This window comes from Camelus ferus, chromosome 22 (assembly GCF_009834535.1).
Source record: "Camelus ferus isolate YT-003-E chromosome 22, BCGSAC_Cfer_1.0, whole genome shotgun sequence".
Taxonomy (NCBI): Eukaryota; Metazoa; Chordata; class Mammalia; order Artiodactyla; family Camelidae; genus Camelus; species Camelus ferus.
Window position 1 is genome coordinate 2,658,120 of NC_045717.1, and position 20,363 is coordinate 2,678,482.

General features: G+C 54.9%; 2 protein-coding genes across 11 annotated transcripts; one reads left to right on the plus strand and one right to left on the minus strand.

Moving 5' to 3' along the window:
• The first annotated feature begins 465 nt into the window (after positions 1-465).
• On the plus strand, positions 466-16,429 carry PHYKPL (5-phosphohydroxy-L-lysine phospho-lyase). Of its 9 annotated transcripts, none has more exons than XM_032464928.1 (13): positions 466-571; positions 1,389-1,507; positions 2,564-2,723; positions 3,968-4,042; positions 4,664-4,751; positions 4,829-4,945; positions 6,459-6,541; positions 6,805-7,030; positions 9,243-9,397; positions 9,765-9,854; positions 11,773-11,903; positions 12,830-12,956; positions 15,021-16,429. In XM_032464928.1, exons 1-12 carry the CDS (start codon positions 513-515, stop codon positions 12,922-12,924), a joined length of 1,398 nt encoding a protein of 465 aa, XP_032320819.1. In that variant the 5' UTR covers positions 466-512; the 3' UTR covers positions 12,925-12,956; positions 15,021-16,429. The 9 variants fall into 9 exon arrangements, with proteins under 9 accessions (XP_032320819.1, XP_032320824.1, XP_032320817.1 ...); XM_032464933.1 differs by having other exon boundaries at positions 12,875-12,956; XM_032464926.1 differs by lacking the exon at positions 15,021-16,429 and adding an exon at positions 13,048-14,178.
• Positions 13,684-20,030, minus strand: HNRNPAB (heterogeneous nuclear ribonucleoprotein A/B). Of its 2 annotated transcripts, XM_032464935.1 has the most exons (8): positions 19,794-20,030; positions 19,470-19,700; positions 18,554-18,722; positions 17,706-17,864; positions 17,392-17,523; positions 15,403-15,523; positions 14,601-14,741; positions 13,684-14,292 (listed from the first exon to the last, which is right to left on the minus strand). In XM_032464935.1, the coding sequence occupies exons 2-8, from the start codon at positions 19,676-19,678 to the stop codon at positions 14,222-14,224; spliced, it is 1,002 nt and encodes a 333-aa protein (XP_032320826.1). In that variant the 5' UTR covers positions 19,679-19,700; positions 19,794-20,030; the 3' UTR covers positions 13,684-14,221. The 2 variants fall into 2 exon arrangements, with proteins under 2 accessions (XP_032320826.1, XP_032320827.1); XM_032464936.1 differs by lacking the exon at positions 14,601-14,741.
• Positions 20,031-20,363: the final 333 nt, after the last annotated feature.

Here is a 20,363-nt window from a genome sequence, read left to right on the forward strand (position 1 = left end):
TGTGCAGCAGGCTGGGCGCCCGTCACACCTGCCCAGGGAACGATCACGGCGCATCGTCCCATTTTATGCACGGGGAGGGCGACTCAGGGACTAAGCCCGAATCCCCGAGCGAGAACTGCCGAAGCTCAAGAGGCACGCACCTCGGGTGCGGGAGCAGCGGCAGGGTCACCGGGGGTCCCCTCCCAGGCAGGAAAACCGCAGCGGCGCGGATGGCGAGGCTCGAAGTTCATTCCCCGCCCGCATTCGGCGAGGCGAGCGCAAACACGGCACCCGCGCGGCGATGCCTAAAGAACTTGGCAGGGGTGGGACGCACGCCACGTTTGTTAGCGGGACGAATTAAGGAACCAACGCGAAAGGCACCAGCCGGGTGCAGGGCGAAGGGAACCCCGAGCAGCGCCCTGCGCGGAGGCGGGGACGGGGGCCCAGGGGCGGGGCTTGTGGGCGGGGCCGCTCGGGGCCCGCCCCCCGTGCACCCCTCGGCGCCGCGTTTCGGCGCGGCTCCCGGCGGCGCCATGGCCTCCGACCCGCGTGGGAAGGCCGCGACGCTGGCCCTGCGGCGGCGGCTGCTCAGGTACAGACGCGGCGGCGCGAGAGGGGGCGCGCGTGCGCGCACGACGCACGCACGACGCACCCACGTCTGGCTCGAAGCCCGCGGGCCTCCGCCCCGCGCGGCCTCGCGCGGCCTCGCCCGGCCCATCGGCCTCGCCCGGCCCATCCGCCTCGCTCCTCTGGCTCCCGAGACGCCGCGGCGCACGCCCGGGGCGAGCGGCCGCCGCCGGGACTTCCCTTGCAGCGTTCTGTCCTCACCCGCAGCCGCTGCCGGGCCCCTGGGAGTGACCCGGGAAGGGACTGGAAGTCCAGACGAAGTGGGGGTGGGGGGCCGGCTCACAGGCAGCCTTAGAGAAAGTCCGCCTTCGACCTGTGCGAGAGGGGATCTCGGTCGGACGTGGGGCAGGAGGCAGCCTCGGGCTAGAGCTTGGGGCTGGCCCCCAGCGGGCAGCTCTCGTCTGGGGCCCTAGAGCCGGTTGGCTCTCCTCTCACCCATCCCAGCGAAGAAACACTGTCATAGGGAGTCTGTTTGGGTCTGAGGCAGGCACCTTTTCTGGAACCTAAGAGACTAATGGGCACATACGGGAATGAATGAAGCCACACAGCCTTCAAATGACTTAAGAAACTATTTTAAAGTTTTAGCAATTTCTTATCCCATCCCTTTTCTCCTTTCCAGCCACCAGTGGAGTTGGGGGCTCCGGAGGCAGGGATGCAGCATTTTGCCCTTCAAGCTTTTGTCCTTTCCGGAAGTGGGGAAGGGGTGGGGCAGGCCTGGGGTGGGTGGATTTCTCCCTTCAGGTCTTCAGACATGGCTGTCCATTCCTTGCATGTCCCCACAGCAATTCCTGCAGACTCTTTTTTCCTGAGGATCCTATTAAGATTGTCAGAGGCCAAGGGCAGTACATGTACGATGAAGAGGGGACAGAATACATCGATTGCATCAACAATGTGGCTCACGGTCAGTATCATACCTGGTTGATGGGGCAGGAGAGGACGCCAAGACTGAGAACCTGGTCCAGGGGTGAGCCTCAGGTTGCAGAGAAGTACAGAGAACTCAGCTTCAGCTTAGCCAGCATCCATGTGCAGAGAAGGCCTAGACTTTCCAGAGTAGCAGAAGTTTCCAAGCAATAGCTGTGCTAAACCAGCATGAGTCAGAGACCTAGGTCTGGGGGTCTAGTTCCGCTTGGGAGTGACCGTGAGCTCAGAGAACAGCAGTGGGCCCGGCCATGACCAGCAACCCAACAGGGCCCTGGCCAAGCCCTGAGGGTCATCTCTGGTCCTAGGCAAGGAAACTAAAGTAGGAATGCAGTTATCCAGATGAGGCCACTAGAGCTGATGGAAGAACAGGGAGTCCAGTGAATCAGCAGGCAAATTGGAGGTTAATAAAGTAGAGGTTAAAAACACAGGTTCTAATTCCAGACTGCCTGGGTTCATATCCCTGTTCTCTGCTTGCTGACTTTGTAATCTCGGGCGAATTTCTTAAGTCTCTGTGCTCATTTGCGAAATAGACACGCTAACACTAGGTGCACGCCTCCAGGTGTTTTTAGGATTAAGTGAGTTAATTCATGTAACTTACTTAGAGTGTGCCTGGCACTTGGTGAGCCCTCAATACTGTTATCATAATCCTTGGCCCTTGGCAGTCATTACCTCCCGCCCTACTGATTGGTGAAGTCCAGGCCACCAAAAAACACCCGTACCCCTCTCCATCCCCCAAACCCCACACCCTTTGTCTTTGTTAAACAGAAGGCCTCAAGCTTCCTTAAGAACATGGATTTCCTAGATTAGATTTCTGCCAGAGAAGTTTTTCTTCTGCCAGAATCTCAGGGACCCCTTTCTTGGTCTCCCTTTCCAGACTAGCATCTCTGTCTGGCCCCTCTGTCTTCAGGCTCCCCTCTTTCCTCTCCACCTCTCCCTCCGTAACTGCATCTCCACTAGTTGGGTCTACAGATTGGGGCTGGGGGAGGCCAGGTGTGGTGGGATTGGCAGCTGTGTGATGGAGGTAGCTCTCTTGCAGTTGGGCACTGTCATCCTCTTGTGGTCCAAGCAGCACATGAACAGAACCAGGTGCTCAACACCAACAGCCGATACCTGCACGACAACATCGTGGATTATGCGCAGAGGCTGTCAGAGACCCTGCCAGAGAAGCTCTGTGTGTTTTATTTCCTGAATTCTGGGTAAGTGCACTCAGCCAGCCCCCAGCAGGAAGGTGAGACAGTGATAAAGAGATGTGCTTACGTGGGTGCAGGATAGTGTAGCCCACTGAGCGTGGGGAGAGGCAGCCCACCAAGTGTGTGCCAAGCACCTGTGCTTCCCAGCTGTAGGCCCTGCTGCTCTCTGTCCAGTTTTTTGTTCTCTTAATAAGGGATGCCATTTCCTCCCTTCCAGGATCATTGTTGTGGCTCACTGAAGTAATATGTCCCTTTAGTTCTGCCTTATGAGTACACAGGCACAGTGCTGGGAGCTACAGCCCAAACCCCTGCTCCATAAGGAACACAAACATCAAAGGTTCTTCAGAGAAATACAAAATCATAAGAAGGGTCATTGTCTGCCAGAAAAGTACCGGGAATAATGAGGCATAGAAGCAATGAGGGGACCTGGCATGCCCTGAGAGGATCAGGGAAGGCCTCCCTGAAGAAGTGATGTTAGGCTAAGAGCTGACTAGGAGATGACTAGGTGAGGAGGAAGGAAGGGTGCTGCTGCTCGCTCCATTGGAAGTGCTTTTGTCATGGTTGGTTGCCACATGGAACGGCCTGTGCAAAGGCCCTGTGGCAGGAAGGGTACCGGCATCCTGGCACACTTGAGGAGCCAAAAGGCAGCAAGTGAGGAAGGGCACAGGATGGGAGCAGACACGGGGGAGGGAGGCAAGGTCCAGCACCCAGGGCTTTATCATCAAGTGAGGAATCTGTTTTTATCCTAAGAGCATTGAGAAGCCATCAGAGGTTCAGGTTTTTTCCATTATCATTTATTACAAGATATTGAATATAGTTTCCTGTGCTGTACGGTAGAACCTTGTTTATCTGTTTTGTATATAATAATTTTTATCTGCTAATCTTAAACTCCTCATTTATCCCTTTCCCCCCGGTAACTATAAATTTGTTTTCTTAGTCTGAGTCTGTTTTGTAAATAATTTCACTTGTGCCATTTTTTTAGATTTTACATATAAGTGATATCATATGGTATTTGTCTTTCTTTGTCTTACTTAGTATGATAATCACTAGATCCATCCACGTTGCAACAAATGGCACTTGATAAATATTTACCAAATGAGTAAGTGAATGACTAACAGATGGTATCCTGAGACTCTTCTTGCTCCTGGAAGGGCTCCTCCTTCCCTCCTGCTTTCTCTGTAGGAAGCAGTTATCCAGGAGGGAAACGCCCTGGACAGCTGTCCAAGCAGTGCCCAACTTTTCTGCCATAGGTCAGAAGCCAATGACCTGGCCCTGAGGCTGGCACGCCAGTACACAGGACACTGGGACGTGGTGGTATTGGACCAGTAAGTGCTGTTTCCAGTGCTTGGGCCCGCCGCTTATTGGGAATTGGCGAGGATCTGATTTGGGGTGCCTTAGTCAGGAAAGGTGAAGGGCCTGGGCTTCTGGAGAGAAGCATGAGGACCTGGCCACAGAGACACCCCTGCACCCTCCCCAGGCAGTTCTTTACTCTGGGTGTCCCTTCTGTGACGGCAGAGTATGGAAGAGTATTCTCTTCTGCGGGGCAGAGACTGCTTTATAAGGTGGTGAGAGTTGGTCCCACATTTTAACTCTCAGAACTGTTCCAACAGTATTGAGTCTCTCCCGTGCATAAGATCCAGCCCAAGATTGTCACATTTAACATTCATTATAACCACAAAGGAAAAACCCCACCACCACCACTTTACAGAGGAGGGAACTGGACCCCAAGAGTACATGATTGGCCACCATTACGTAGCTAGTAAGCAGCCTTGCAGGAAGGCTTGCTGACTCCGAGGGCCGTGCTCATTCCCGGCCCTAGGACCTGAGGGCTGTGTCAGAAAGGCTGGTCTTCCCGAGTGTCTCTGATGTGGGTAGACAGTTGTCAGGGCCAGGCCGGGGAGGACTTGTCACTGGGGCCTGAGCGCCCTCTCCCTTCTCCTCCCCAGTGCTTATCACGGTCACCTGAGCTCCCTGATCGACATCAGTCCCTACAAGTTCCGGGACCTGGACGGCCAGAAGGAGTGGGTCCACGTGGTATGCGCTGCCCCAGTGGGCAACAGGCCGGTGCTCACGCCCCAGCCTGGGTGACGTGGTGCTGTCACTCCCCGCAGGCACCTCTCCCAGACACCTACCGGGGCCCCTACCGGGAGGACCACCCCAATCCAGCTGTGGCCTACGCCAGCGAGGTGAAACGTGTGGTCAGCAGCGCACAGGAGAAGGGCAGGAAGGTAACCACCTCCACATAGGTCTGGTCCAGGAAGCGGCAAGTGTTGCCAGCCCAGGGCTGGGTCCTGGGAACCTTGAAAGAAATCGGAACCAGGGCCTCTCTGTGGGAATCTAGCAGGGGATTAAGTGCTCAGCAGAGAGGTTAGGCAGAGATATGTCCCAGGCATTACTGGAGCCCAGGGGCCCAGGCTGGACTGGGCGGGTGTGAAGGCAGGCCCATGGAGGGGTTGCTGCCTGATTTCAGTGATGGAAAGTGAGTAGGAGTTAGCCACTCAGGTGGGGTGGGGTGTAGACAAGGAAAGGCATCCTCAACAGACGGGCAGCCTCTGCAGGCACCGCATGAGTGTGGGCCAGGCTGGGCAGGCAGGAGATCAACCTGGAGAGGCTGGCAGGACTGTAGGCCAGAGGACGCAAGTGCCCCTCTGGCCGAGGGGCCTTTACAGGGTTTTAAGAGGGGGAGTAATAAGACCAAGGGATGCACCTGAACGGGGCCAGAGACATGAGGACAGTGACAGGTGTCGGGCTGTATTGGCCCGGCTCAGCGATGGGGAGACCCACCCAGGGCAGCACAGTGGAGACGGAGTGTGGGGCACAGACAGGAGAGATGTGGCGTATACCCTGGAAGGGCAGCGGCCGTGGCGACAGTGGAGAGAAGGCAGCCAGCAGTTGGTGTGAGGGCTCTAGGGGGCTTCGCTGAAGGAGTGACAGCTGAACACAGGATATACAGCTAAGACAACTGGGAGAGGCTGGCAGAGCTGGATTCGGGAAGCCTGGCCTATGTGTTTTAGATGATCTGCACCTACTTATATAAAACCAGGAAAGAGATCGCTCTGGTGGCAGCATGAGTCAGGGATCAGTTTCCCACCCCCGTCCTCCCTTCATCCCAGCAGTAGCCTCTGAAGCGGCTCCAAGGCAAAACACAGTTTTGTCATTGTCATTTCTGTAAGCAAAATGGTCATCGAAGGGTTTCCAACAGGGCAGTGATGAGCTCAGGGTCTGGTTGAGGCGTCACCTGGTGGCCCGTGGAGGATGGGCTGGAAGAGGTCCAGTTAGAAAGCACTGCAGGAGGCCAGGGCAGAAGCTGGCAGGTCTGTCCAGGCGGAAGGGAAGGAATGGGTGCAGAGATGTCACAGGAGCAGAGTCAGAGGCTGTGCTGACTGGTGGGTGAAGGAGGAGGCTGAATCAAGAATAGGGCCAGATTGCTGTCCTGGGTGGGAGGGACGGGACTCACCGTGTGGGGGAAGGGAAGGAGCAGGCTTATTCGGGAGAAGCTGGTAGATTTCACCTGAGGCATGCTAAGCGCAAGGGGGCTGGAGGCATCCAGGTGCTAAGAGTTGGTCTGAGGCCTGAAAGAAAGCTACGTCACACACCGTGAGACATGATGGGAGCCTGAAGTCAGGGCGTAGCGAGGACAGTAGCTCATTCTGCTTGGCGCCAGCACTGAGCCAGCGTCAGCAGGATGCCCTCAGCTTGCCGCCCAGCCCCTCCACGGTGGCGCTCCCTTCTCGTCCACAGATCGCAGCGTTCTTTGCGGAGTCTCTGCCCAGTGTGGGAGGGCAGATCGTTCCCCCTGCTGGTTACTTCCCGGAAGTGGCGGAGTGAGTAGGTGGGAGAGGCTGCCCCAGGGAGGGCAGGGCTGCGGTGGGGTTTCCCAGCCTTTGTTCCACATTCTGACCTCAGCCTGGACTATTTGCTGGAATTTTCAGTGAAGTCCTTGAGGAAATAGTGGCTCTGAGAAGGCCAGCCATCTGCCTAAGGTCCGCGCACCTTACTGTTGGCAGAGTCAGAACTCAAGAGCCCCAGCTCCCGGGCTGCCCCCTTTCACCACAGTCCCCCGTCAGCTGTATGTCCTCTGCCACAGGCACGTCCGCAGGGCCGGAGGGGTCTTTGTTGCAGACGAGATTCAAGTGGGCTTTGGCCGAGTGGGCAGGCACTTCTGGGCCTTCCAGCTGCAGGGGGAAGACTTTGTCCCTGACATTGTCACCATGGGCAAGTCCATCGGCAATGGCCACCCTGTGGCCTGCGTGGCCACAACCCAAGCTGTGGCGAGGGCATTTGAAGCCACCGGCGTTGAGTACTTCAACACGGTGAGTGAAGGCTGCATGGCCAGGAAGCACCATGGTGGCTTCTGCACAAACAAGGCCACCGCTGCTCGCTAACTTTTTAGGAAATAGTTATTTTTCATAAATATATGTTATGAAAACATGCAGTGGGTTTTCATTATTTTTAAATAGCATATTTTAAATTCTTAATATTTTTCAAATTTCTCAGTTTTAATTTCTGTACAGCAGATATTAATAGATATAACTCATGAACAAAAGCTCTGCGGGTTCCTCAATAATTTTTGAGTGTTGAGGGATTCTGAGACCAAAAGTTTGAGAAACACTGCGTTCTCATTCAGTTCTAGGTTTTTCAGATCTTTTTGTTAACTTCTGACTGACACTGAGGTGCAAGGGCCTGTCTCGTGTGTGATGCTTCTTCTTTTGACACTTATTCTGTAAAACGTGTTGCGGTGACCTGGAACTTGGTTGCACTACACATCCTTGAGAAAAATGTGTTCCCTGAATGTTGGCCAGACTCTCTGGATGTCTCTTAGGTCGGACTTGTCAATTGTGTGGTTTGAATCTTCTGGATTCTTTCTGGATTTTTTTTTTCCTACTAACCTATTAGTAATTGAGGACTGTGTGTTGAAATCTCACACTATAATGAAAACTGATCCGTTTTTTCCTGTAATACTATTACTTTTTTCTTCCTGTATTTTGAGGCTTTTAAGTATATGTTGGCCAGGCCATGATTCTAAACCAAAGATGCTCTTGGTAGATAGACATGCCAGCTTTTAACAAGTTCACAGTTAATAATGTTATATAAGAAGTAGCCTCAATCCATCCCCTGTGTTCATTCCACACATGGTTTGCTTTGGACGTATCAGAAAGCTGCCTCATAGCAGAATCACCTAGAAAGCTTTTTATGATCTCAAGTATGAGGTTCTGCATGCAAATTTTCAAGATGGTCTACAGGATACCACTACACACCCATTAGAATGGCTACAATTAAAAAGACTACAATTCCAAATGTTTTTGAGGATGTGGAGCTACTGGAGTTTCACAGAATGAGTGGTGAGAATGTAACAAGGGTTGTAATAATACAGCCACTTTGGAAAACAGTTTCATAGTTTTTTTATAAAGAAATATACATTTATCAAGCAGTTCAGCCATTCCACTCCTAAGTTACCTAAGACAAATGAGAACTTATGTTTACAAAAAGACTTGTTATAAATGTTCGTAACAGTTTTATTCATAAATAGCTCAAAATCAAAATAAGCCAAAGGTCTATCAACAGGAATCTGGATTAAAAATGGTGGTATGTCCATACAGTGGAATACTATGCAGTCATAAAATGAACAAACTACCAATGCATATAACAGTATGGATGAATTTGTAAAACTTGTTGAGCAGAAGCCAGGCACAAAAGGGTCATATTTTGTGATTTCCATTTGTATGGCATTCCAGAAAAGGCAAGACTGCAGTGACAGAAACAGGTCAGTGGTTGCCTGGGCCAGCAGTGGAGGCCTACGGTGCAGGTCCTTACTCAGACACCTGCAGTCAAAGCACTCAGGGTGCCTGAAGGGACAGCCAGTGCCAGTGTAGCCAGATAGGCCAGGTTTGTTTTAAGTCAGAAAAACACATTTTTGTGTGAAGTCTCCTTTTAAAACATTAGCACCTAATTCAAAACTCTTAATTATGCCACACAATCCGAACAAAGTGAACCCTCAGGCCCCATTTGGCTCACGGACAGCCAGCTTGTGATTTACACCCTAAAATCTGCCCTGGGCTCAGCCAACAGAGCCCTGAGCTCGAACCACACAGAGCGGCTTTTCCTGGGTGTGGCTCTGGCGTGTTGCCCACGACCCTCCCGGAAGGAGGTGACGGGAATAGTGCAGCGCTGTGGGTCTGGGCCCAGCCCACAAGGTGGGGCCTTGACGCCTCTCGACAAAAACCAGCTCTGTGGGAATGCCCAGTACACCTTCCCCTCTGATTTTTGCATCTCCTCAGGGCTCCTCCTGCACCCCTGGGGGTACTTGACCTGAGTTACTGTCACATTAGCACCTGGGAAGGTGGGACAACCCAAGAGGGCCTCAGGAGAACCCCATTTACTGCCCCGCATGCTGAGCCCTGTGGGATTCGGGCCTGTGCTCGTCACTGCCCTTGGAATGTGTGTGGCAGTTTCCTGCCCTTCACACTCCCCGGGGCATGGCCCGCTCTGCTGGGCATCTGACATGCTCTCTGTCCCCTGGCTTAGTTTGGGGGCAGCCCAGTGTCCTGCGCTGTGGGACTGGCCGTCCTGGATGTCTTGGAGAAGGAGCAGCTGCAGGCTCACGCCGCCTCTGTGGGCAGCTTCCTGATGGAGCTCCTTGGGCAGCAGAAAGCCAAACATCCCATCCTTGGGGACATCAGGTGAGACCCAGAGCAGCAGTCACTATCCACGAGCGAACCACCTGGGACAGGGGGAACTTTGATCTCCACTCCACAGAGGAGAAAACGAAGCACCAAGAGATGCTGTTGCCCAAGGTGGCACTTTGGGGGCAAGGAGTGGCGGGGCTGAAGCCAGGACAGACTTCCCTGTGTCCACATCAAGGGCCCCTCCCCACTTCCTGGCACTGTTTCACACCTTCCAAAGGTCCCTTGGCTCTAGGCCTCCCCAGGAGGTAAAGGGCCAAGCCCTGGGGGGCTGATAAGGGCTTGGCTGAGGCCCAGGCAGTAGGTGAGAGCAAGGACCACAGTCCCTTAGGCCTGGCCTCTGAGCTGTCACCTTCTGCTCCAGGGGCGTTGGGCTCTTCATTGGTGTGGACCTGATCAAAGATGAGGCCACGAGGATGCCAGCAACCGAAGAGGCTGACTACGTGGTGTCCAGGTATGTTTTCTTCAAACAAGTTGACTCTGCGTTGTCTACAGCCCTAGCCGGGAGAGCCCACATCTTGCCTCTCCTTTTGTCCACCATGTTCCCGGGCACTCTGGGCCCACCGAGGGTGGACTGAAGGAGGTGGCTTTTAGCCTCTGAGTTGGTAAGAGGGCTGCCAATCTGTGCACCCCCTTGACTGGGCTCTGCGGACAAAGAAAGCTCTGTGCCCAGTGCCTGGCAGCAAAGACTTCAGGTGGGCGCAGGCCACTCCCAGCCTGAGCAGCCACTTCCACCAGAAATGCCAGCGCTGCAGGAGCTCAGACCAGGCTGCCCCAGGGACACACCTTCTCCAGAGCCCCACCAGGGGCTGTGGCAGAACCAGAACCCCAACTCCTAGAGCAGGGTCTTCAAATAGACAGGGCTCCTGCTGCTCATCTGGGTTCAGCGGGTCCGGATGACTCGGCACCTCAGGACTCAGAAGCCCTTGTCCCAGCTCCGGTTTGCGTGTTCTTTCACTGGAACCCCAGGCAAGCCCCGAACCCCACGACCTGTTCCCTTCCCTTTTTATCTCCATTCCTCACTCCTGCCTCCTTGGAAAACCATTATAGTGGCTGATGTGTGTCCTTATTCAAATTGTGACACATGCGTCATCCTGTTCTGAATTCACATGAACAGTACTGATGTAAAAATCTTCCCTGCCACGGCTTTTGAGGCTGACCCCTCCTAAGCGGCCGTCCAGCTCTGCCTTCTCTCTGCTGGTTGGGCACACTGACCAGCTCACCCACCCCTTCCCCCAGGGAGCTCAGAACTCGGGACTGCAGAATGGTCTGTGGGAAGACAGCAGCCAGATCCCCAGCCAAGCCTGACCTCCTCCACCTTAAAACCACCCCAGTGGTTTCTCCAGTTCAGTGAGGAAACGAACCGGGGGCAGGTGCTTCACTGGCAGTCACCCTGCTAGTCAGAGGAAGAGCTGGTTTTGAAGTTCAGAACCTGTTCTTTCTAGCACGGCCGCTGTCAGTGCCAGGAAGCCTGGGATGGGAGAAAGGAGCCAGCGGCCGACTGAGAACACCCTGCTCCTAACAAGGCTTATATAAAAAGAATAAAAGAGTTAGTGGGAGTCAGAGAGTACATACAGTCACATCAGACCCCTTTCTCAGGCTCCAGGTGGGTAAGGCCCTTTCCTAGCTTAGAAGTGTAAATGTAGAATAAAAATGATTCTTAGGTACCAATGACCATGTTAAAGATGGGGACGGTATCTTCCAAAAAAGAACTGAAAATTAGAACTGTTAAGTCCTCTGGGCTGCAAGACAACCTGGGGGAGGGCAGAGAAACAGGGCTGGCAGGGAAGTTACTGGGGCTAGGTAAGTGTTCCGTGGGTTCCTTATGCTACTCTGTGAATGTTAGCTTTTTTCGACTTAAAAAGTAAACCATAGCAGGGAGGGTACAGCTCAGTGGTGCACGAAGTCACAGGGTCCTGGGCTCAAGCCCAGTACCTCCATTTTTTAACAAACCTACCTACCTATGTCCCGTCAAAAAATACAGAAATGTTAAAGTAAACCATACACATCACATAAACCATCCATTAAAATGGGAGGTGCAGGGACTCTTGCTGCCCACATTGTAGCCCCGGGGCCCATCTCAGCTTGGCTTAGACTGGGGGCCCCAGAGATGAATGAAATGAGGCCCCTGCTTTGGGGCCAGCAGGCTCAGGTCCAGGTGTGGGGCAGCCCAGGCGGGGGCCATTGTGCTGAGCCGTAAAATCGGGCAGGAGCTTGGCAGAGGGTGGCTGGGGCCGTATCCTGGTGCGAACTGGCCTGTGGAGGGTTCTGAGGGCACTGTGGCTGCGGCCCTGCCTACGAGGCCAAAGTCAGGCTGAGGAAGATCTGGAAGGCTGGTGGGTGGCAGGCCCTGCTGTGCCCTGTCCTCACAGGCTGAAGGAGAACCACATTTTGTTAAGCACGGATGGCCCGGGGAAGAACGTCCTGAAGTTTAAGCCCCCCATGTGCTTCACCTTGGACAACGCACGACTTGTGGTAGCAAAGCTGGATGCCATCCTGACAGGTGAGCTGGAGGCCAAGAGGCAGCTGCTGACTGTCTCTAGAACCCAGCATGCCCAGGGACTGGGCTGTGACAGCTGAGCCAGGCCTCTGAGGCGTGTGGGAAGCAGGGAGCTGAAGTGGAGGCCTCCCCTAATTCCTGCCTGTACCCCCCCCAAAACTCTGAGCCCTAGGTAGGTGGGAGCTGAGCCATCTCCCCGCCCCCCCGGGCAGGTACCAGCGTGGCAAGCAGGACAAGGGCTGTAAGCCTACCCACCAGAACTGCAGTGGGAGAGTCCATTCTGTCCTTACCGCTTCCATGAGATGAAGGTGGCAGCTTTGTGCTTTTTCAGCTGCCAAGTGGCTGAAACAAGATTTGTGCCCAGGATTGACTCAACGCAAAATGAAATTCCTCCCCACGTTCCTTGTCATTTAGGAAAGTCAAGGTCTCCCTTAAATCCACCTACAAGGGAACCTAATTACCAAATTGGACATAACTATGTATTGAGGCTGCTTAGCACGCGAGCAGAGTGCTCAGTGGGGGACCCAACAGGCAAACTCCTGTCCTCATGGTAGAGATCAGAGCAGCCCGGCCACTCACACCCCAGCCCCCTTCCCAGGACACTCTGCTGCTGCCCCCAGGTCTCTGGAGCTGAGGCCCAGTCCCTACTAGGTGTAACTGCTGGTGGTGTGGGGACCTGCTGGGAGAAGGGAATGTGTGTGCAGGGAACCTGGGAAGAAAAGGCTGATGGCACATAACTGGCTTGGAATTCCTGTAGAGGGGACTTGAGCCCAAAGTCTCCTGAAACCTGAGGGCTGATTTTTGTCCTGTTGGGAAACTGCTGCTGACCCTGTGGCTGGGGGCCCACGCACTTGGGTAAAGGGTGGGGCACGGGCTTGGACAGGCCAGTGGGCACACACTCCACGCTGAAGGCAGTGCGTCTTCAGCAGAGGAGAAAGGCTGGCTAGTCTGGGTGGCTCTGCGGTCTTTCCCAGACATGGAAGAGAACGTGAGAAGCTGTGAGACCCTGAGGCTCCGGCCCTGAGGGAGGCCCTGCTGAGGCGTGTCCTTCTTTGGGTAAGTCTAGGGCCTTGCTTCCTGCTCCCAAAGGCCCAGGACTGGGCTCCTTACCGTCCAAAAGCCAGCAGCTCCAACTCCTTTGTTCCAGGTGATGTCCCTCTCTGTGAGTGCCAACGCTAGGAGGCGCTGGCTGCTCCTCACCCCTCCCCCGCCAACATCTCCCGAATACTTTTGGATTTGATTGCTGGGCCAGGAGTGGCTATTTCCTCTGCCAGCCAGTGCCTCTAAGGGAAAGGAAACTTCTGCCAGGCTCCCCCCCCACCTGGAGCCCCAGCCCAGTGCCGCCTCTCGCAACTACCTGGTCCTGGCCTTCCACTCGGTGCCAGAGCCAGCACGGCCTCACCCAGATCCAGCTGGCCCTTACGGCTGTGCTCTCGTCTTCAGGTTCACACCGCCTCCACCAGAAGGTAGAGAATCCCACTGGTGAAGACAGGTGTTCCAAGGTGCTGCAGACTCACGCTGCCCTGGGGCAGTGTCCCCACTGGGGATGGTGAGCCCTCACTACACCATCATCACTCTCTTCAACAGCTGCCTCAAGCTTTCTTTAAAGGCTTGAGTCCTGGGCAGGGCCAGGGCCATGTCATTAAAAGAAATTAGCTAAGGATGCGGATAGTGTGCGGTTATGCCTGACAGGGCGGTTAGGTCATGAAAGACACCGGAGCTGAGAAAGCTCTGGAGCACCTGCCCCCTTTCACAGTGTGCCCCACACTCACCCAGGCTCAGGGGTTTTTAAATTTTTATTTCAAAAGCTTGGATAGCTTCAATATCCAGGTCGTGGCAAAATCAGGACACGTGTAAAATACCTTACAATACATTAGATTCCCGAAAGGTACCAAAAAGTACAGTAAAATTAACACTTCCATTACAGGAAATGTATGACACAAATAATATAAAATTAAAAGGTGAAAAAAGGTGACACTGGTTTCCTAAGATACAATTTACTCTTTACAACCAGGGTCCACACAGATGCAGGCTGCAGAGCAGCAGTGGGAAGCAGACCCTCCGGCCTGGCTCTGGGTCACCCGGTAATAAAAAATCAGCCCATAATGCCTCTCTGGCCTCTTAAGACACCACACGCTGCCTAAAACAACTAGAGCTCTGGAAATATTGAACAGGAGAGTGATTTCCAGGGGGAAATTTTTAAATAAGATGCACATGGGACAGGCTATAGAAAGTTTGCCAAGTTAAATTTGGTACATAATTGTGTTCACTCGATATCCAAACAAAGCGTGTGCGGTCAGTCGGGCACTCCTGCCGAAGCCTCAGTATGGCTTGTAGTTGTTCTGATGGCCACCGCGTCGTTGGCTCTTCCCGTAATTTGTGCTACCCTGACCTAGGGACGAGAACAACAGTGACAGCAGCTACAGCTTACTGAGCCTTTACCCTGTGCCAGGCGCTTGAGAGGCATCCTCACCGGAGCCGACAACTCTGTCCAGCAGGATGTCTTCCCACCTTCCTGAGGCCCACAGCTCAAGAGCTCCAAACTGGGGAGCTCCAATGACCGAGCCAGGCCACAAAGCCCAGCCTGTCTGACTCCAAAGCCCCTGCTGCCAGCGGCCCATGCTGCCAGCGGCCCCTGCACTGTCTGTCCTGCCTCCCGGGATGGGCGAGCAGACGGGGGTCTCCCTCTCTCCTACTTACTGTAGTCGTAGCCGGGGCCGTAGCCGTAATAGCCATAGGGCGAGTAGTCGTAGCCGCCATAGCCAGGCCCGTAGCCCTGCTGGTAGCCGTAGCCCTGGTTCCAGTAGCTGCCGTAGCCCTGATTCCAACTCTGACTCTGACCTGTGGGGGGAGCAGGGCACAGGGGCCCATGGACCATTTAGCATACGCAGGAGCTAGGATGGAGGAGATCCTGCCCTTTGGGTGGCGAGGTTACTATGGCAACTCAGAAAGGCCAAGGGGCTGCTGTCCTGGTGTAAAGGGCCCTGGGCCCAGCCCTGCAGCTGAGAGACCCAAGCTGGGGATGAGAAGGCCAGGCCAGGAAACTAACTTCGCTGGGGCAAATGAGGCAGCTCACTCTCATTCACGTCACCCTCTGATCACCCCCACCCTCCCTGGCAGCTTGGCCTTAAAAAGGATGGAGTTCAGGCTTTGGAGTCAGAGGGGCCTGGGATGGAAGGTTAAGCGCCTGGCACAGCCTTGCCCTACCCTTCTGCCCACCTGCCCACGGGTGTGCCAAGACTCAGAACAGCCAGAGCCAAGCGCGCCCCACCGTGCCCCACCACTCAAGAGTGATGCAGATAGACGCCCCCTCTGCCCTGGGGCCCTACAGCTCTTCCACTCCAAGCAGCAACAGCACCACAGCCTCGACCCAGGAGAACCAGTCCTGGTCCTGCCCACCTGGCTGCACTGAGCACTGGAGGCCAGAAAGCCCCCACCGACAGGCACAGAAGCTCCATGCAGGCAGGAAAACAGAACCTATCTTCACTGGGGATCCACTCACCTCCTCCACTTCCGCCACCACCGCCGCTGCCTCGGTTCCCTCGGTTGCGATTCCCGCGGCCCCCGGAGCCATACTGCTGCTGTTGATAAACCTCTTTAGGCTGAGCCACCTTGATTTCACACTGAAAGCCAAGAGAGCAGTGGGTCATGCCAGCAGGAAGAGCTCTGGGCAGGGAGTGTGCGTAAAGGCCTTCACTGACCAACACTCAGATGGCACATCTTGTCTACCTGCTCATAAACAGCACGTGCTGCAATAGAAACCACCCCGGGACAGTACCCAGAAGCACAACTAGTACCCAGACTGACTGAAACTCACACACAAGCGCCTTTTTGGCTCAAGCCCTTCCCCAGGACACTTGAAATGATGGGATACACCAGTAGGTCTGCAGAGGGTCACCCTTGGGCGCTCCACATCTAACAAGTGGGAGGAGAGCTGCAAGACAGCCGGGCCAGTGCCAGGCCAGTGGAGGAAGACACCACACCAGGTGTTAGTCTGCAGCCACCTTGGCCCTACTGGGCAAGGGAGTCAAAGAAGGCCTCCATTAGAGAAAAAAAGCCTCCCTTTTCCCCCAACAAGAAATAAAGCATCCCACTCAAATATGCCACTGATGCAGCAACCCTAACCTCCATCTTATATAGGAAGAAAGCCACTGACGTTCAAGGCAGGCCTTCCATAAGGCCACAGTGCTCCCCCCACTTCCTCCAACCACTAGTCTGTTGTTGGGTCGGGCTAGATGTGTCCCCTTAGGGCCCAGAGACTTACTTCCTTTTTGCTCACAACTGTCTAGTGCAGGTGGGGTCACAGACCTTCCAGTGCTCCTACTCAAGTTTTTTTTTTTTTTAAAAAGTCCACTGACACAACCTGCCCCCGTTAAGACTAGTAAGAAACCACTTTATACAAGACATCCCTATACAAGCACTCATATAAAAATTGGCAAGTTATCCCCAAGTGATGTAATACCATGTTTTCTATCTTAAGTTTAAAACGCCAAATACACCAACTAAATAAACTTACTCTGCGACCACCACCAGTAGTTTGTCTAATCCTAACAGGCTCTGCCTGCCCACTTCACATTATGGCACAAGGAAAAGGCCTCTCTCTGTGTCACTGTCCTCTGGGGTAACCATTAATGGGCGACATCTCACGTAAGAGCCCCATGATCCAATCTCATTTTACATAAAATTTAAGGTCCCAATCCCAAATCCAATCTTTCCAAATTCCTAGCCAGGATTGAGGAGCCCCACCCTACCGGTCCCACCTAATCTGGCTGCCACCCCTGCTCAGGCAGAGCCTGCCACACCCTGCCGACAGTGGGCCACACCCTCAACTCCCAACTGCCACCTGGAGAACACTTAGAGCACATTACCTACTCTCTCCTGTCCAGAGTTCAGGGGTTAGAGCTGCACCTCAGTGTACACCTCACTGCACAGGACTCTGCTCATCTGAAGTTAAACGGGCCCTGGGCTTAAGCTGGCCAGGACCCTGGGAGCTCTTTGGGAAGGATCTTTGGGATGGCAATTAATTTAACCAGTGACCAAAGGGTATAGAGGTGAAAAGATTTGGTTGTAGCAGGAATAAAGATAGGAGAAAAGGCTGCGGCAAGCTCTTAACAGAAAGAGACTTGACCACAGGGAAATCAGTAAATGGCAGCTTTAGAGTATTTTCTGAGAACTTAACTGCAGGCCTTATACACTTTGTACTCTAGTGCCCTAATACCTTGATCTCTAGCTTTAAATCAGGAATTGAAGAAGCTACTCAGCATACTCCCTACCCCACAGAAGCCTCCCATCCTCTCCTGCCTCCCGCACATCCTGTTTACTGCCAGTTCTACTAGCCAAGGAGTTCCCCGAAGGACAGGACCGCCCACCCCTGTGAGGACAGCAGACACTGCAGTAAGCTGTGCCCTGGAGAACTCCTGCAGGTAAGCCCCTGACTCACACCCGGAAGGGTCAGCAGGCGGCCACGCACACACAGCTGGGGACCCCTTACCTTACTTCCACTGATAGTGTGGAACTTTTTCTCTAAAACTTTCTTCACAGGTTCCTCTTCTTTAAAGGTGATGAAAACAAAGCCTCGTCTTTTGTTTGACTTTGGATCCATTGGAAGTTCAATGGCTTCAATCTGTAAACATAGGCAAAGCTCAGGACCAATGCCTGCCTCCCTTACCCCAGGGACTAAATTAGGGAACTCAGCACTCACATAAACACCAGAGACTGGAAAGAGCTCCAGCCAGCCAAGACTGCCAAGGACCAAGAAAGCAAGCTCAGGGCAGCTGGCAGGCCTCTCTGGGGGCATACACTCACCTCCCCAAACTCGCCGAAGTACTCCCTGATCTTCTCCTCAGTGGCTTCAGGATTCAGACCCCCTACAAAAATTTTCTTTACTGGATCCTTCTTCATGGCCATGGCCTTTTTGGGGTCAATGACACGGCCATCCAGCCTATGCTCCTTCTGGTCTAGAACCTGTTCCAACAGAAGCAAGTTGAATACCAACTTGGCAGCATAACCCTGGACAAGGCTCTTCTCTTTGAGCCACAACATGTACACAAAACATGCTTCATCCCCTCCAACCTAACTTCCCAACCCAGCCCCCAAACTTCAAGTACACCTGGTTTACCTAGACACGTATAAACCTGTCCTCACCCATGCTGTGCACCCCTGTTCCTGCCCGGGCAGTCCCAATTTAAGGCCTCTCTCCTCCAGAATTAAAGCAGCAGAGATTAAAAGCACAAGCTAGAGCTGGGGTGCTAGGACTGGAATTCTCACCCCCCACCCCTTACTACCAATGTGATCTCATCTACTTACACTGAGCCTTAGGTTTGTTGTCTTCTGTAAAGTGGCCTAAAATAATGCCTATCTCCTAGCAACCACGAACTCTCGTCTAGTTCCCGCAATGAAGCATCTGCTTTAACAGGGTCCAGAATAGGCACCAAAGTAAGTGGTCCACTATAATCTCCCTGGACCACTTTAGCCCATCCTCACTCCTCCCCTTAGTCTCTACTTTTAATCCCTTTAAAAACAGGAGCATAAGTTCCCAACCTCTCTGCTTTTCCCAAAGCACTCAACCACGTACAGAACACAGAAGCCAACCATAGTCTAAGAACGTCGTTCTCTTAGAATACAGGCTGCTGACAGTAAAGTACGCAGCTTACCTTCTCCACACTGGCTGCATCTTTGAAGAGGATAAACCCAAATCCTCTTGACCGGCCCGTGTTGGGATCCATTTTTATTGTACAGTCAACGACCTCTCCAAATTTGGTAAAATAATCTTTTAAGTCCTTTTTGCTGGTATCCCAGCTCAGGCCACCAACGAACATTTTTCTGAAATGGTGAAGTGAAACACATGGCAAGTCTTAAAAAAAAAGCTATGAGTTTAGAACGACTGATCCTGGCAAAGCTTTCACTGAAAGGATTATAAACAAAGCCACCTTCCGGACAAAGGTCTACCCTTAGAGTCTGTAAGGGTTCTACCGCTGGAAGAGATTAACAAATCTCCACTACCCTCCCAAACCCAGCCTTGACCCCAACAAAGCCTCAGGTGACTCCGCACCCGGAGCCTGGCGAGGGAAAAGGCAGCCTGGCCTGAGAGAGGCCCGGAGCATCACAACTAGCTGGAAGAAACCTGATTTGTCTAACCAACACGTATCAAAACGCTACGGCCCCTGCCGGGGCACCCCCTTGCAGAACTCACTCTCAAGGAACTCCAGGCTTCCGGGGCCGAGCCGCGTTCAGACCGTGACTCCGCCCTCGGCAGGAGGCGGAGGAGGGAGGCCGGGGCGCGCGCCAACTCCGCCCACGCAGCCAGGGCAGCCCGCGACCGGCTCGGCCCCGGGTGCGAGCGCACCCCCCCCGCTCCTTCCGGGCCGCCCGCCCCCAGCCCGCTCGAGCGGCCCCGGGGCGGCGCCAAAGTCGACCCAACAAACTCCGGCAAACTCCGGCGCGCGGCGCGGCGCGGCTGGGCTGCGGGCAGCGAGCAGGCCCGGCCGCCCCTCCCCCCGCCGCGTGGCGCCAACAAAAGGCGGCCCCGGAACAAAGGCGGCGCCCCCGTCGGCCCGCGGCCGCACCTACCCCGCGTCCTCCTCGTTCTTGCTGGCGTTGATCTGGTCGCCCTCGGCGCCGTTCTGGTTGCCGGACGGGGGCGCCGCGCTCCCGCCTCCGGCTCCTGCCGCGGCCCCGGTGCCGGTGCCGGCCGGCGACTCGCCTTCGGGGGCGGCCTCATGTCCGTTCTCGGTGGCACCCGTCGTCTCCATGGGCTGCTCCTCACCCGCTTCCGACATGCTAGGCCGAAGCGCGCGGCTCCTGCAACGAGAGGCCACATGCGGCCACAGCGCGTCAGGCCGGCGCAGCTCCCGCCCGGGCTCCCGCCCGCCGCCCGCGGGCCCGGCCGCTCACCTCGCCGCCGATGACGCCGCGGGGCCCGCTCGTCCCCACCCGCTGGGAAGGCGCCGCGGGCTCCGCCGCGCTCACGCTCGCGCTGCCGGACCTGTCCCCCGTCTGCCGACGGAGCCGCCGCAACCTCGAGTCTTCCTCCTCGGCCGCCGCCGCTGCCGCACGGAACCCACCAACTAACAAGCGTGCTTAGGCCCGCGCGGTGCCGCCGCCTGACAATGCCGACTCGTGGCGCTCTTTATAATGCCGGAGCCGGGGCCACCTCGCAACAAGGCGCATGCTCATTGGCCTCGCCGGCCCGTCACTCAACCCCGCTCCGACGTCCCATTGGTTGCAGCGCCGCACGCACGCTGGAGCCGGGCGGGCTTTGTCCTCATTTTAGAATCCGCGCGAGCCGGGGCCTTGCGGAGGGTCGCCGGGCTGGTGGCTTGACGGCACCACCTGGTGCGGCCAGCAGCCCGAGGCTAGCTAGCTTCTGTGGGGCCCAAGACTGGCCCTCGGCCCTCTGAGGCTGTAGTCTCTCGTCGCGGTGCGCCCCGTCCCAGCCATTAGCAGCCTCGGCCACTCCATTTC